The sequence below is a fragment of the Poecilia reticulata genome, linkage group LG10, assembly GCF_000633615.1.
Source record: "Poecilia reticulata strain Guanapo linkage group LG10, Guppy_female_1.0+MT, whole genome shotgun sequence".
In the NCBI taxonomy this organism is placed as follows: Eukaryota; Metazoa; Chordata; class Actinopteri; order Cyprinodontiformes; family Poeciliidae; genus Poecilia; species Poecilia reticulata.
In genome coordinates, this window is record NC_024340.1 from 10,163,770 (window position 1) to 10,182,282 (window position 18,513).

Genomic DNA, 18,513 nt, shown 5'->3' on the forward strand with positions numbered 1-18,513 from the left:
GAGCACTTCCTTAGAAGCAGAGCTTTTATCCTGATTGCTTACAGGAAGAGAGAGGGAGGAAAAAAAAAAAAGAAACCAAACGACCTTCAGCGCCTTTGCAACTAGCCCCTCACATGTGATCTGTGAACAGAGCCGTTTCCACCCAGACATGCAAAGACTGAATGCATATGCTGGTAAAAACATGCAAGGATGCGATGCATGTTTGCTTTTTAATCCAAATGAGCAAAAAAAAAAAAAAAAGACAATGTGGACTTTAATATGTACCTAAAGACATGTATGCAAATACACCACTGGCTATTTGGTATTCCTGTCATGTACGGAGATGTCATCTCCCTGTTTAAATCATAATGATTATTACGAGATAGGGGGAAAGAGAAGTCTGCATGTTCAATTAGTGCCTTTACGATGCCAGATAGATAATATGTAGGACTGACTAATGTCCTTGCTTCCAAAATTCCTTTGCTGTTTTTCTTTTTGAAGCCGAGGGAAGAGAAGATTTAGATGGAGATTCCTCCCTCCCTGGGAACACAATTGTTGAGCTACATTTAATAAGCTGGTCAGAAACACTCTACTGCCAAGAGAGACTGTGCCTTTAATGACCATTTCGCTTCTTCAGTCACAGATGTGCAGCTAGATGGGCACATAGCGGACCAGGAAGCCATCTTATTAATAGCAACACACCACACATGCAGCGGACTGGGGAGCAGGAGCCTGCAGCGGGAGAAATGGAGAGAGACCGCTGGAGACGTCGCATGGTTTTACTGTTTTGCGGAGGCAGGGGAGACAGATGGGTCCAGTAAAGGGAAGATTAGATGTTGGGCTCAATCTGGACTATAGTCTGAGATAAAAAAATAAAATGAAATAAATGTAAAAAAAAATAAAAAATCAAGTCCACATGAGAGGTGATCCAGGTCCCTCAAACAAGCCAGAGGGGAGAGGGCTATGTGATGGATGCCTCTTGTGACTGGAACTCTCGGCACGCCCACGTTAGGGTGGGCACCCAGGCCATGCCGGAGGAGCAGGTAATCAAAGAAAGAAGCCGCAGGGCCGGGATGATATAAGAAGATTCAGCTTATTAAATAACCTTCAGSAGGAGTACAGAGGATCTAAGCCACCGATAGGCATAAAGAAGTGTCTGTTGTATTGAAAGTCTAAGCAGAATGTTCACAGGGAGTGCACAGTATGAGTAGAGCCGCCGTCATTAAAGACACCAACACACCAGGGGGAACTTGGGAACAGTGCAGCATCGCCGTTGGTTTGCTTTTTCTGTTTTCTTTTTATTTGGATTTCAATTTCCTGGATCTGAGAAGAAGCTAAGAAAGAAAAAAAAAACGAGCTTGTGTGAGTGCTGTGTATTTCCTCAAGTTAATCTTATCCAATGTTACCTTATTTCTCACAGGAGTCCAAATACAACACATTCAATATAAAATCACACCTATGATTTCAAGGGACACAAGATAAGATTATGTTTTTTGGGCAAATGGGAATAAGGAATCATCAAGAGATATAATAATCCGCTTACAGTCATATTTACAGAATTTTTATTTAACTGTCTAAAAAAAAAAAGCTTAATAGATTGGTTCATATTTCAGAAATTTAATAAACTGTGCCTTGCTAAAGTATTTAGTCTATGGAGTCTTTTAGTAATTCATCACATTACAAAAACCTTCATAAAACTTAAGGATCTAAGACAAAAACAACTAATGCTCCATTTTGAAGTGGAAGAAAAACAATTAATGGCTTTCAAATGATTTTACTAACACAAATCAGAAAAGTGGGTCAAGAATTTACATAATCTATTAGAATAGTTTAAGTGAAATGAAGCTGTCTAGAGATCTTAGCCTTGATTGGATTTGTCTAGATCAGCAATTGAGAAAATGTTGCAAAATCTAAAGATCGATGTTCACAGATGTTTTCCATTGACAAAGAGTGACCTTTAGCAATTTCTTCAAGGAATAATTGGCAAAATTTCAGTTTCTAGATGTGTACAGCTGGAAACATTACAAAACAACTTGTAGTCTTAATTCTGCAAATTTACTTTTCATATTTTTACTTGTAGAAAAACTTTAAAACCCGGTGTATTTTTTAGTTTCGCTAGATAATTATACACTACTCTGTGAGAATGTTGACATTCATGGACTTCTGTGGTTGTATGACAAAAAATGAAAAAAAAAAGGAGTTAACGTTATGTTGCAGTTTATGAACACTTTTACAATGCACATTAACAAGTTTTACATCAATTTTCACAGCTATGGAGATAACTTTTTTTTTTGTTTCCTCTCTGTTTATTGCGTTGACTTGGCAACAAGAGCATCCCACCAGCTTTCGCTACACTGACTGCTTTGAAAGCAGGTGCAAAAAGACACTTCTCCACTCGGATTTCCTGTCACATCCTGCAGCCCACTCCAGTCCTAAACTTTCTATAATTACAACAATCTGTGCTCCTAGAGAGTCTGTGTGAAATCTGATTGCCATTGGTAACATTCGCAGCAAGAGTCCTGCTGTGATAGAAGGCTTCCTGTTTCAATTTCCCAGGATCCCTTCAAGTTTTTTGCTTGCTCCTTTCTTTTTCACCCCATCAGTGGGGCATACATTTCCATTCAGGGGGAAAAAACAGACCCGGTAATATCCAATTTACTGGAAGGCAGAAGAGATGGTTTCACTAGCAGTATAATAACATGCTACGTGAAGCGTGGCATTATAGAGTGCATATAAAAAAAAAAAGGCATCTATGATAAAAATTCAATCCAAAAGCAGTCATCATTCATTGGAGGAAATCAAGGCAATTAGTAACACTTTACTGCAAATTGGGGAACACATAAACAGATTGCAAACATTGGCATTGTAACGGATCCAGAAGAGGTTCAGCTCACACGACCTCCTTCAAATGCACAATGGTCAACTAATCAAACATGTAGAATTTACTGGAGTGACAAGAAAATGAAAATGACATGCATTAGTGTATGTTGGCATGTGCTGTCATTGTTTCTGCGTAACTCAAACACTCATTTGCAGCACAGCAGTCCCTGCCTACAGTAAGTTTGATGACCTGAAGAATGTACTCTACCTAAAAACAACACCCTCCACAGTAACGGTACTCCTGATAAAGATGTGCAAAAAGCTTTTAAAATAATCTCACCGTTTAGTGCAGCTACTTACTGCTCGCAGTAAGTAGCAAATGGCTTCTTGTTATCGTTTTCGCAAATGTTACCAAATTAGTTTCAGAATAATACTAAAAAATATTTTCAGTCAAATATGTAACCACTAGGAGTGTATACAGCCTCTGCTGGGACTTGACCTGGATTTGTTTACTTTGATCAAATGAAACTAAATCTGAGATGGGTCATAAAAAAGGCAGTCCATATGGGTCTGGTGTGCCTCACAAGGTGAAATTATGGGAAAGCATTTAATGCGAGTAACTACGGTGGAGGTTCTGTGATGCTGTGGGCTGATTTGTTCTACAAAGGAACCTTGTAAGGCTCTTTGATATATCAAAGGATTTCAAACAAAAATCTAATAACTGAAACTGAAAGAGAGCCATGTCTTTTTTTAATTCATGAGGACAAAACAAATGACCGTGGATTGATGGATAGAACTTTAGATAATAGGACAGGGAATACAGTGGAAATGCAAATATTTTTCCCCAACTCTGATTTTCTTCTGTAAGTACTGGGAAGACTAAATGACATAATTTCTACTCATATAAAAATTCACTCAATTTAAAGGTCAGATTGTTGAAAAGTTTGCAATCTGAGTTCATGCTACTGCAGTAAAAAAATGTTTCATTTTAAGGCTTCTATTACATCTTTGCCAAAAACGGCAATATGCGTGTAGGGCGCAGCTGCATATACATACCGGTAATAAAAAAAAAAAAGAAAAAAATCTATTTAATGTTTTCAATCATATTTTCCAAAAGCAGAATGTTTCCCTCATGTCAACATGTTTGCTACGCAGGAAGGACTAAATGGAAAGCTCTCTTGTTTGAAACATTTCCACTACATGCTTCAATCTACATGTTGCACACACAACCAGAGCTATTAATTAAATCCATGACAACACGCGGCTCTTAGGTCTGATGCATGAATAACAGTTTTCAGGTTAAGGACGATAAAGTTGACTCTGCAGGAACACAGCTGGAGCTCGAAATCCACAGATGGAGCTCAGCGCCAACACACGGGTCTTATTTGTACAAGCCAAAGTGCTTCTTTCAGAACCTTACTTATGTATTAGCGGTAAAGCTCTATCTTAATTCAGCGATGCATTAGGACAGCATGAGCTTGAGAGATGTTTATTGGATGTCCACGTCAAGCACGAAAGCTGCATAAAGTATTAAATAAAGTCATGGCCAACATGAGCAGTAAATCATCATGAGGTAATATGAAGGTAGCCAAGAGATAAACAATGCTCTTTAGAAAGAGGACAGTGAGAGACTGTGTGCGTCATTTAGCCTTAATATAGCTACCTCCTCCTTATAAAGCCATGTTCTTTTTTACCCTGTCCTGGAAAATACATAAAGCCAACATGCTTGTGTCTAGCATGAAGACCTAGATTAAAAAAAACTCAGCAGAGATTGCTCAAATTTACATGTGGGATTAAATAAGGGGTTATTTTGGAGTTGCACTAATACACACGCATGCTTCTTCTTCCAAATAGCTACTAGAGCAGCTTTTTTAACGATGCCCTACCTTCAGAGTGATGGGAGAGGGTGAGCAGGCTGACGCAGGAAGCTCCGATCCCAGATCCAAATACGGTAATGCGGTTGGAATCTCCTCCGAAGAAGCCGATGTTCTCGCTGATCCACCTCAAAGCCTGAATCTGGTCCAGCAGCCCGTAGTTCCCTTTAGCAGCCTGGTCGCCCGTGCTGAGGAAGCCTGAAACACGCAAAGACGAAAAACCATAAATAGCAGAGAAAATAACTGGCTTAGAAGAGAAGGAAAAGAAAATTCTGGGTTATCCGCAATACCTAACCCCATAGCCACATTGTCACAGGAAGCATCACGATGAGTGACAGCTGCAGTGAAATCATGACTTATTACATGATATGGCTGTTGGTAAAATAGGAGTGCATGTGCCCACATTTCATCTGCACCTTATGGAAAATCAATGGCACGTCTTCCCAGGTGAACATCAATCATAGATTACTGTGCACTCGGCAATATTGACCAATTCAAACAAAACCATGAGCATCTATGGAAAACCTATCGACTTTGTGTGAAAACGACGTGACTTTTACATTTCTAATAATTTTCCCCATTTTCCTCCGACACATTTCAAACCCCATCTAACACTCGTCATGTTTTCAGTGACAACACACAAGATTCGTGCGCATTTTCCCGGCATGTCAGAGTAATCGGCCATGTGAGGTCTGAGTTGGAAAAGTGTGCGTCTCCTGGGCACATCAGAGCTCGTGTTAACACGTACCACTCTCTCTCTCTCCAGGGCGTAAGCCCTGCTGAACGATGGGGTAATCGAGAGTCGTGGGAGAAGATCAAAGGCAGGCAATCCCTAAACTCCCAATGGTGGATTCAGTGTCCGTCAAATCCCCGGGCCTGCATGTGAGGTGACAGCTCGGAGACGTGAGGAAACCAACACCCAATTCTCTTTCACAAGCAATAAATGTTCTGATGGAGGATGTTTAAAGGCCTCCAGTGATGGTTCCTCAGCATTGTGGCGTTGCTTCCAACATCTATTTCATGGTCTGTGCCTTCATCTTATAATGAAGTCTGTTTTGAAGTCCACTGGGGGAGGCAGACAGTTAACAGCAATGCAAAACTGATTAAAAAAAAAAAATTAAAAAAGTTTTAATCTGTGTGATTTCACTGATGTCACTGCTCACTTAAGATAAACAAAGATTAGAGTAGCCCTCCTCAGGGCCATTAGTTGGTTTGGGGATGTACTTAATCTGCTAAAAGCATTCATGTCTATCAGCTCTCAGTTGTCAATGTTTCTACTTTTGAGGATGTGATGAACAAAAAGTGTGCGACGTGAAGCAAAATATTTTTGTTTAGGGCACAGCAGTGACAGATTTTTCTACCAGCGTTACCCTTGTTGATTACATTTGAGTGAGTTTGTAACATCCAAAAATGGATAAAAGCTGAATGCACAGAAGCAGGAAACGGCACAGAGAAACCCATGACGGGGTTAATTCTTTAGACAAAAACGTGGTTCAATTAACTGTGTTCTTACACATTTTGAAGTCATAATAATGCACTTTTCCTGGTCTCATATTTACATAGTTTGACTTTAAAAACAGAATCTACCAAACACAGAGACATAAGAACATAGAAACTCTGTCCTAAGGAACATGGCCAAATTTGAAGGATCAATTAAATGATACATCAGTCAATGAAAAGTGAACGAAGGGATGAATGGATAAAACTTTTGTCAGCAAGTCAGCATAGTCCCTATGATATTATTCTTTTCCACACTCAGACATTCAGACCTGAGACATCCAGAGTCCGCATCACTGCAGACGCAGCACCAATCCGCCTATCAATCTCCCCCTCCTCTTCTTCCTCATTCGTGAACAAGACCTAAGGATATTTAAACTTCTCCACTTTTTTTTTTCTGTAGTGTAGCATGCAAATAAATAAGCAAAGTTATTATTGGACCATTACTGGAACATCTGATTTGTGGCAGTGTGAGTTATAAAGCAGTGGAGGTTATGTGTAGAGGCGGGTGGTGCGGGATTCATGACATTTGAAAATATCCCCCCAAGCTGCCCAATCCATGGATGACTGGAGTATGTAATGTCACTGGTTCTTTATTTACCCATGACATGATGTCTTTCTTCACAACCCTAATCACCAAGGGGTGATCTTTGGTATAACAAATATTGATTTCTGAACTCTTCCTGAGTTAAAACATTAGTATTGTCGTTTCTAAATGAATCTCAATTTGTTTTCTTTGCATTATTTGTTGTCTAAAAGCACTGCATATTTTTCCTTATTCTCATTTTCTGCAAATTAATACTACTTTTTCTTGGAATTTCAGAGACATGCTGTCAGTAGTTCATAGAATAAAAGAACATTAATTTTTCACAAACATATACATATAAAGAGTAAAATCAGACAAACTGAACATTTTAATTAGTTGCCCAATTGGAGTATCAGCACTGAAGCGAACGATCACCTTTTGATCAGTAGGGCAGCAAAACTGTATTACACCTTCTGATGCTGTTACACAAGTGTCTATTTTATAGCATCAAGACTAGAGATGTGCCGATCAGGTTTTTTCCTGCCGATTCCGATTCCGATCACCCATCGGAATAATCGGTGATTATGTGATCACCGATACCAATCACATAATTAAAAAAAAATTTTTTTTATCATAAGCACTACCTTATGTGGAAAAAGGAACCACAAACTCACCTTAATTTAGACAAAAACTTGTTTTTAATAACTTTTTCCAAGAAAAAAAACAAAACAGGCATTGTGCAAATTGTACTGCTATCTGTAATACTATCTTTAATAGACTGATAACATATGAAGGCTCTGAAGAGGCTAAATAATGCAAAGAGCCAAAATAAAACTTCTCAACATTAAAAAAAAAATTCAAGTATAAAACTTAACATTCAAAGGCAAAAACAGGATCCATTAAACAATCCTGAGTTACTGAATAAAAACTTCCTGATAGCATGGCGGCTAGCTGATTACTGCTAGTTCTGACTGGCTGTTTCTGACTGAGCGGAGTAATAATGTAGAACAGGGAGGAGATTGATTATTTTTTCAGAGATTATCCGTCTCATGTTAGGACAGCTAAAGTTTTAATACGTATGTAAAATAATTTTTTTTAGGTTAGATGCTGCAGCTTTAAGCAGAGGTTCGGTGTGAGAGTCACTACCAGGTGGAGCAGAAGCGGCGCTCCGTCTGTGAAATATTACTACCTGTAGCGCGGAGCAGCGGTTCAACAGCGAGAACAGAACTCCCAATTTTAATTATGATGATTTAAGTAATTTTGCGGGTTATTTGTTTAGCTTTCTGACCGTCATGCTAACCCGGGTGAGTGTTTGTAGCTGTGCGCTGCTTTACCTGCTATCTGATCCTCCATATGTCTTTTTTACTGCAGTGAGCCTCAATGTAGCCAAACTCCGTCAAGTATGGCATTGTTTTTATGTCGTATTAGATTCGCCGTGTTGATGCATTTTGACTTGCTTCAATTTTCCGCCGCAACACGCAAACTTCCCCATTCACTCAGTGCGTTTGCGCAGTGTGAAGGAAAGAGGAGACCAGCTGCACAGGCAGGCTGCGAAATGAGATGCAGGTGATCGGTTTGTGTGATCGGCAACAAAAGACCGTGATCGGCGATCGGCGATCACCGATCACGGAATCAGCCGATTATGATCGGTGGCCGATCGATCGGCACACCTCTAATCAAGACAGCAAGTAAACTCAAAGAACTTCCTTCTAACCTTCGTAGTAAGAGGCATATGCATTCATAGGATTCTGAAAACTGAGTTTATATTTTCTAAAGCTAATTAAAAGAACTCACAGAGTCATTGCTGCAAATAAAAGGTCGTGTGTTGACTGCATTACGTGTGTGGGCTGCAGATATATTGTGTCCTTGACAGAAATAATGTGATAAAGTGACTATTGCATGCCTTGTAAAGAGTGTGATGAAATTATAAAAGAAGAATTAAAAGGAATACTATTACTACTACTCTTGCTAGTAATACGAGTTTGTAAGCTGTACTATGAATTTGCACAATCTGACAGGAAATTTCATGGTATTGCATTCTTACTTGAGAACCGTTGAAGTTGTTTATCTTTTAAACTGGAATAATTCTTTTGAGTTGGGCACAACAGTTTTTCATAAAGTGCACTTCAAGTCCTGAGTATGTACTTATCATTAATTGCACTTGAGTCAACTTGGCAACATTGAGAATACTGATTAAAATCTGTTCTTTGGCCTAAATGCTCCAAGTTTGTCTTTAAGAGCTGTGGGTTCACATTTGAAAATTGTGGTAAAATTGTTAATTCACTTTTTTAGTGGAGATGATTTGGAGTAGTCTTCTTTGTCATATTATTGTAGCTACTTCTATCCTTCCACACAACTCAAATCGTTGCTGTGCATACACAACAATGGTCTGGAAGCCATCCGAGGCACGCTTCTAGTCTTTGAGAGAATCTGAGCACAACCTTCTACCACACCCCGACATTAGAGCACCCTTATCCCGAGGGTTTGTTGGTATTAACAAAAAAGGGTGGGCAGTGGAAAGGCCAGGGCCAATTGTCGATAGTAGAGAGGCTGTGGCACAGGAAATGAAGCAGTAGACAAATGGATCAACAGATGGTCTCCTTCAGATGCATCCCTGAGGATGACAGAGCAGCAGGCACATGCAGAGAGGGAAGGAGAGGGAGACAGACAGACAGAGAGAGAGAGAGAGCGGGAGAAAAATAGAGAGAGTAAATAAAAGAGATAGGCAATGGGATTGGAGACAGATGCAGACAGAAAGAGGAGAAAGGAGGGCTCAAGCTGAAGAGCTTTTTCCTTTTGCTTTTTATCTCCGACTCCTCCTCGCTCTCCGTCATAACTAAAGGACAACAGCTTTTACAACCTTCTCCAGGGTACACAGGGGGGAGGCAGAGGAGACGTGACTCTCCAAGAATAACCCTCATTTGCAAAGCAGTTCACACTTCACCAAGTATATGTCAGATGGGTTGAGAAATGTCATGAGACAAGGCATGGAAGAGGAATTTTGTACAAGTGTTAGCCTAATTGAAAAGATACTATAAACATTATCCATTTGGCTTTGTATTATTTAGGATTACTAGATGACAAAATGTAAATTATTACAGTTGGATCCTCGTCTGTGCTACCGAACACTCGGTTCTGGTGTCCTGTGTGAGGCATGTTTTTCCTAAGCCACTCTGACTGCTCTGCATGTTTAAAAGAAACGGGTTATTAACATGTAGAGTGATAATCTTAAACAAGACATGCTGCAGGCACCATTTAAAAATACATCCACCGTAGCTCCTGGGTGCGTTTTAATTGGAAAGGTGACAGAAAGTATTTACTTCGGGAAGCAATTAAGATAGGAAAATAATTGTTTTCATGCATGACTATTTCTGTTTTTGTACTTACTGCAGCTATTTGACGCATAAGCTCCGGTGCTCCCGTTTTGCACATAAATCTATAGGCATATGAAAATAATCACCTATTCGTCACCTCTGGGCATTCTTACTGAAACGCAGACTCACTCCGGTTACTTTAATATATGTAATTAACTGTACAGGCTCACTTTGCTCTCGTTCTGAGTTATGTAAATCTTTTCCTCACCCATAAGGGACCGGGTTATAGATTTCGAGACTTAGCAGATGATCTCTGTCTGATCAGCACAGCGTGGGCTTTGGCTTCACATGAGCCGTGGCAGTGCCGTCCAACTCTCGTTCTGTTAGCTGCTCACACCTACACATGACCCTGCGGATTCTGAGCCGAGGCTCAGCGCTTGTGAACTGTTTTGTTAGGCTAGTGATGTGCTTGACTGCACTACTCAACCCCAGGCAGTTTAAATCGCTAATGAACACAAGCTACTTCACAATAAGCTTTTAATTACTGATGAAAGCTGTCCCTTTTTAGTTCTTGCATTAAACTCAATGTGCAATTTTCTTTTTATTTTATTTTATTTTTTTTTATGGTCACATAAATTTGGCACAAATTATGTAAATTGGTGGCATTGCGTTTGACATCCCTTAAATGGCAGGACAGGATATCTGGTACTTTGAAAGTTGAGTCTAAACAAACGAGCTGGTTTTATGGGATTCTTTCACACTGATTCAAGAATAAAAATCACTTCAGGCTGACATGGTTATTGTTTATACCATGTTTAGCACAAATTAGATGTTGCTTTTTCTTATGTATTTTTCTGAAGATTTCACATAATTAAATAGATGGAAATAGATTAAAAAGATGGCGCCCTCTTTACTAGTGGAGGTATTCATTTACCAGTTCCCTACATGATCAAATTGGTTAAGCTCTCAGGTCCAAATGGTGGCGTCTCCAAACGGCAATTTTCATATTTTTCATCAGATGTTCAACTGGATTACATCTGACATCATGGCTGACTATTTAACAAAAATTCTTCATTTATTTTTAGTCTTATTAAGTGCTTTTAATCATAAGTAAATCCATGTTGTATAGTGAGATTAAATTACAATTACGCGTACAGAGTTCCCATCTTTCTGAGTGGCATATAATCACTATTGCAACTTCAGATTGTTTCATTTATTTTTGCTTTAAGAAGTTTCAGTGCCATACATACAATTTTAAGTGCTCCTAATGTTTAAATGATAATCATCTGCTTTAATCAGAAAGCAATTGAACTTATAATATCGTCTTTTTTGTGCCTAAATCATCTTTTAGGAACTACAGCAATCATTCTAAATCTGTGGACATTTCAATGCTAATCTCAACCAACGAGGAACATTTACAGGTTAAAAACAAAGAGCGAGACACTTTTGTTTATCACGCCAAAGAATTTCTGAGACAAGTGTTCGCTTTTGAAAAAGAAATGGACCCATCAAAATGGAAAGAATGCCCTCGAGCTGATCTGAACGAGAGCAAAAAGAAACATGTGAAACACTTTTCTTTATGTCAGCCTTTCTAAATTATTTATGCCACATCCAAAACATATTTCACAGGAACTGTCGGGGAAAACGGGGTTTTCTACAAGCAGCACTTGTGAAAGGTCAAAGAATAACTTTCGGTGTTGTCTCAGTAGTTGAAAACAAAGATTTCCAAATATGGCAGCTAGCATGTCGGCTGGATTTGATGTTGAATTTACATGACAGTTTCTTCATCACACAAACAAACTGTATGAGTTAATAACAGTGATTCTGTGCTCTTTTCCCCTGCACGATAGAGCTGTAATTTGAACTGACTGATTACATGATGTGATTTTCTATCATGTCTAAAAGCAAGCCTGCCTTGACGTTGATGTGGGCCACTTGAACTCGATGGGGGAACTGACATTTTCTTCTTGTGGCAGCTCAGAGTCTCAGCCTTGATTTTAGCCAGAGCGGCAACAGTGACTGTCGTTTGGTCAGAGCCGGATCAGGTCGTACCTGTCTTACTGCATCCTCCTAGTTAGGGACAACATTGTGTGTTTGTGTGCGTGCGTGTGCGCGCGTGTGTGTGTGTGGATATAAATCTCCCACTGGAAGAAACATGGATGTTGTTGTGTTAACATGACCAGAGGGTTGGTTAATGTACACAACATGACAGGGTCTTCAGTCGGAGCTTCAGTTAATATGTAGGAGCAGTGAAAATCATGCACTGTGACATCCAGAGAGCAGGTGAATCCTGCTCAAACCCACCACCGCACAATTCTTGTCACTGTACAGGCAGTGCATGGCTCAGGATTTTAAAGTAAGCTTCTGTTATTTGGGGAAAGGCAGTTAATATCTTGACCTGTGTAGATAATTCATTTGATATCTTCATTTAATGAAAATTCTAATGCTGATGAAGTTGCACATTTCTATTTATGGGCTTTGACGTATGATAATAAAAAAAAACAACATTTTTTTTATTTTTATTCCTATTCATTTAATGCACAAACAGCACATATTTTTATCAATTTCTCAACTTGACTCACAGTGATGGTGAAATATATTAGACGCATGAAGCCAGATAATCAAGTCTTTATTTTCAGTAGGATTCAAAACTACTTCCATCAGTGAACTCATGGCACATTTTTTTTCTCTTTCATATATTTAAGTAATCATATTATATTATATGATTAGAATAGAGGTGGGACTTTGTGAATTATACTTTACTTCACCCTTTGAAAATGCATAAAAAATTGAGAAATGTATATATGTATGTTCAGGGGTGAAAGTAGTTTTAAATTCTTGGGGGTACTATGACAAAAAATGAATAAATAAATACAATTATGCCTTAGCATGCTACTCTGTGTTACTGACATCGTGGAGATTTCTACACACGTCTCCATCCCGGAATAGCACCTGACCCAAACTCTTGCTGAGTTGTTCTTGAAATCTGCCTTTGAAATACAATCATGAAGCCTTTTTATCCCCAAGGTTCCCAAATGAAGCAAGCCAAGAACTTCTAGGTTCTGAACCTCAATAAAATTATGTATAAGTGCTTGCCTAGATCTGCTTTTGTTCTTATGTTTGGTAAAATAGTCACAGCATTAAATTGTCTTCAAGACCGACCGACCGACACTTACTAACACTAATTCAGTGTTAGATCTCAATATTAACTCTCACAGAGTATTATGTATGATTCAAAAACTGTATATATAGCTATATATAAATCATTGGGGGGAAAATCTGATTAGTTTAAAACTGTAAAACGGTAATCGGCAGGCCGCATATTAAAGAGAACAAGAATTCAGAATTGCCAAGGAAAAACTTGATCAAAGCATCACTACTTATAATTTTTAATAAGAATCTACATATAAAAGACTGGACTTATCTTTTTGCTACTTAATTTTGGTGTGGCGGCTGTCCTTATAATAAATGAACAAAAATATTATGACACATGAGCACCACCAACTCAGCTTAACTGTGCATTTCTTCCTGACCCAGGAAGATGATTTCCTTCAGCTTTGCTTCCTTGCACTGATATCGCTCTATTGATTTTGATTTAAATGTCTGTTTCCTATGGTGAGGCTATAATTCAGAGTGCAGCAGAGAGAGGTGACGATAGTGATCGCTTTGACCCCAGACATCTCTCTTAGCCTGGTCTCTCAGATAGTGGAATGCGGGTAAACTAATGACGGAAGGTGAGAAAAACGGGAGGAGGGGACGGGCTTGTTATCAACCTGGAAAGACGGAAGTAAAAGGAGGAAGTAGAAGGAGCAGAGGAGAAAAAAAAATGGAATAACAACTGTGACGTAACAGAGAGTATGTTTTGGGCTTTTAGCCGAACTAATTCTCACTTTCAGTTTGTCTCGTCTCTATCTCCCTCTCATCGTCTCCCTCTTTGGCTGGTGCCTTTTTAACAAGGCAGTCTGTGTCCAAACCCTCCTCTATTGCCACCCCTCCCGACCAAGTCCCTTTTTGGCTGCTCCCTGTATCTCTTCCCCTCCTTTTCTGTTTTGGGGAAATAAAGGTCCACACAGTTGCAGCATTGATGGTCCACACTAAGAGTTCTCCACTACAAAAGGGCTCCAGCTTCCCCCGAGTCAGGCCTGGGTTGAATGGGAGCCTCGGGGGTGTGGATGAGAAGCATAGGCTGGAAGAGGCCACCCTGCACAGAGCCACATAAAGGGCCAGTATGCCACGCTCACGATGAGAGAGACGTACACCTATTGAATCCTCTCTTTCTTAACCTACCAAAGATTTTAGATTAGTTTTAAAAACTTTGGGAACGGTCTTGTCTTAAACCTCAGATCAGTGACTCTCTTTTTTCCAGCTCAGAGGCCCAGAGCATGTCTCGAGTACAGACTGATCTGACAGGATGAGGGTGGGAGAGATAAAGAGCACAAGAAAGCCTCTTCATGGCAGCCTGAATACAGAAAGCCATTTACCGACCACAAGTCCTTGTTTCCGGGGAAGGAGAAAATAAAGAACTGGGGTGGATGAAAGTGAATTATTTCTGGTTACTAGTTCCATATTACTGAATATAACATGATAGTATAATTAAACAAGAAAATGGTTAAAAAGAATTTATGCATGAGCCCCCGGTTCTTGCCGGCCTCATCGGGAATTAATAATTAAAGTAAATATCAAGCTGCTTCAAATGGCAACAAAACCATCGGATGTTCCAGGAGCCCGGTCCCAGATATTGGACAACTTCAAACTGAACAAAAACACTCCGGCAAAAAACGCTGACAATGTTACCTTAGGGGAGACTGCTAGAAACTTACTTTTTCATGTCTAGTCTTGTAAAGGTCTGAAATGATCCTAAAAATTACTTGATTACAAAAATCCCCCGGGGAAAAACCTCTGACTTGATGCAGTTGCTTAATTCAAACGACTCTTTATTAATGGTCACATATTTGATGGGGGAAAATTCCTATGGTCACCTAACATGCTTATGTATACATTAACAAGCATATAGGAGAAAAAACATGGAGAAAAGACATGCGGTGCCATAAATTTAAGAAAAGAGAGACATACTTAAGGACAAYACAGTTGCACTGACTGAATTAGTGTTTCACAACAATAAGTTGCCAACAGAACCTTTGCAGACAGATGCTTTTTGATTCTTGAAATGACATTCCCCGTGGCTATTTAGTTTTTGAGAAACAAGCAGATGCATGCAAATCAGGACATATAATAATGGGCACAACAGATTTGAAACTATCTCGGAGAAGCAGATTGGTCCTGGTATAATAAGGGCAACTAGGATTATAACGATATATCCAGCCAGCAAGACAAGCCAATACATGACATTGGATTCATGAGAACAAGATAAGATTTTAGAAATGTATTTGGGTAAACTAAAGACCCAAATTTGAGTAAAAGTTTGGCAAATTATGAACTCTGTTTAAAAACGTAGTCATTGTAGAATACTAAATTCCAAGTTGGACTTGTGCGTACCTTTCTTGGTATCTATGCTCRTCTACATCGAAGACGTCCAAATTCAAAGAAAAAAAAAGAAACATGGAAAATTCTCCTATTTTGTGTTTTCACAAATAGGACAAAGACTCATAAAAATCAAACTGTGTTTCAAAGAATTGCTGAGTGCCGAATCATCCATAAATCTTAAAGATTTTTCATTTTTAAGTGCAGGTGATCAAATGCAGCTCAGAGTCGTTAAAAACCGCTGTATCGTCCTRACGTTTAGGGCCAGTGGAAAGCTACRAAGCAGACTCCAGTCTCAGTGTTGTGCCGGTGCTAATGCACAGAGTGTGGTTGGCCTGTTCAACAAGAGCCTTTCTTAGCCAACTTGGTCAACACACTTGGCCAGCACTTTAACTACTTCCTTTTATACGTCAAAAAAGTAATATCTCATACAAAAATAAAGCTTGAAGCACTCCCTTTAATTATAGGCCTCATAATAATAATCTATATTTATTTTACCAGATGACGTCAAATGCTGACGGCAGCTGCCTGGCATTTTGCAAGAAAGACCTTACTTGAACAAGGAACATTTGGACACTTTGATACCTAATCTGAGATATTCAGAAATACGAATAGATGTACTTATACATATCCAACTCAGAAAATCTATTATGCACTCAGATCCTTTCAAAGTGCTGAAAAAATATTTTTCAAAAAAACACATTCAGTACAATATTTGATAGCTGTAGCGTCAGAGCGGTGTCCTTGGTTGTACAACATGTTAGATACACATTACGCAGCGTTTACCTGCACTGTGTTGGTATGGTTTGGAGAAAGGTAGCCGTACGATTTTGAAGACCGAGACTTGTGCATACCCTACAGCTGTACACACACACACACACACACACACACACACACACACACACACGTACACACGCTGAGGCGCTCTTTTGGAAAATGTGGCTTTCGTGCAGCAAAGGCACGAGAAAAGACAAACACCCAACAAAATGTCAAGAGAAAAAATCTGTGCTGCACAAACACCAAAGCTCATCTGACACATATCTGAGCCTCTAAAACCCAGATCTGTTGCTGACAGACAAGAGCTTGTTATGGCAGGCAGGGATGAAAAACAAGATACTTAAAGTCAGATCCTGCGGCGCACRTGGCGGCTGCCGGTCATCCTGCATGTGACTTCAGGGCTGYTTAATCTGATAGTGTGATGTGCGTTGGTGGTCAGACGAAACAATTCGAAGGGCTCCGGTGAATGTCAGCCACGGCAGCAACTACAAATGAGCAGTTTACATATGTATGACCCCTGGCATCCGAGTGCCTCTCAACCAATCACGTCAGTAAGGTAGTTGCTGAGTTTTAGCTACATGGATTTCTTTTGTCTCTACCTCTTACGGCTCTCCTTTATCGAATCTCTGTCCCKTTCCACGTCTTCCTAATCTTGGCATCTTGGTCTGTTCTCCATACCTACCTCTGTCTCCCTTCTCCACCTCCYTACCTAACGACCCTCTCTCTTCTCACCATCTCACAGCCGCATCTTCCCTTTCACATAATAGCACATACAGAACGCTCAAAGACACTGAAATGCTTTTACATGAAGGGGAGCTTTGCATCTCACAGCTGGTGCGGAGGCGGGCCTGCTTGCTTCCACAGGAGGAACGGGAGAAACTGGTGTTTGAGAGTCACAACTGTGAGGTTAAGCAGCACTTTGGTTCCACTTGAATGCATGTACACAGTGGGAAGATTTTCATTAAGAACACTGTGCCTTAACGAACAGTGTGATATTCAAATGTAATGCATATATGTGCAGACGTGGACACGTTTGTTGGTAGCGTTACAGCTCAGTAAAATAATCCTTCGTTTCTGCTGAAAAGTGATTTCATTAGCGCCAGTTGACCAGGGTACATCTGAATTCATTTAAAATGTAATGGAGTAAGCAAATACAACTGCTAAAAGAAAAGAATTAATTAATCCTTGAATTRTGTTTCTCATATTTCAATGTTTACAACCAGCTATTCAGCTAATTTAACTGGAACCAAAATGCTACTAGATAGCGCAGTGTCATTGTGGGCATTGCACTGAACAATGGGAAAACAAACTTAAGACACAGACAGGAAAAATCAATATAGAGGATCCTACAAGCAGTGTTTGGTCTAAACAGCATGACTTCACTTATATTCTCTTTTCAAGAAAGAATATATAATGTCATACTGGCAATCCTGGAGAGACTGGACACAGCACCCACTGATGTGATTCACAGGAAGATGAACCTGGCACTCGTCTGCAAAAGAAATGAGGAAATGCTATGTTTCAGAAAATAGKGACAGGCAGCATCGTGTGGCGCTTGCAGATACTTGTGGAGTTAACCAGAGGCGGAGATCCAATCATTAATGCTGACACATAAACTTTTGATAAGGCCAATTTTGATAAGGCAGAAAATGCAAATGTTTGAATAAGGAAGCCATTGAAAACCACTGAGGTGGAACTCCACAGTCACTTTCATAAGTCCATGGGAGAAGACCCATGGCTTCACTATTGACAGAGACACAAAAATACCGCTTAGAATTAGCAAAAATTGTGAGAGATAAAGAGGGCTCAGTTTTGTTTGTGACTAGATCTGACAACATTAAAATTTGCACGGTAAAGTGAAGCCTCCAGACCAAGACACACCGAATTAAAACATACTGCTCAGTCCATTGTCGGCAAGCTCAGCTTCGGCTGCAGGTCATAGATCCTCCAGCAAGATAATTACCCAAAATTCACACAGGAACTGCTAAGATAGAAGCAGTGGAATATTCTTAAAAAGTCCATCCAGATCTGAATCTTAGTAGCATCTCTGGAAAGATCAGAAAAATTCAGTATTGATAATGGAGAAACGAGGAGAAATCAGCTGCCGACTAGAATTGCACAATTTTCCAATATGAGCAGTGACTGTCCAAAAACTCAAAAGTAACATTTTTGATCGCAAAGGCCTGAAGCGCTACCAAGTCATAACAATATTTGGTGTTAAATGTGGTTACTGAATTAAAAAAAA

General features: G+C 39.6%; 1 protein-coding gene across 1 annotated transcript in view; it reads right to left on the minus strand.

Annotated features, from left to right (window-relative positions):
- Positions 1 to 18,513, minus strand: part of LOC103471143 (neuroligin-3-like) — a 122,656-nt gene that overhangs the window by 37,584 nt on the left and 66,559 nt on the right. The window contains exon 5 of the mRNA XM_017307011.1: positions 4,686 to 4,871. Within this exon, the coding sequence (XP_017162500.1) occupies positions 4,686 to 4,871 (186 nt within the window). The remainder of the gene's footprint in view (positions 1 to 4,685; positions 4,872 to 18,513) is intronic.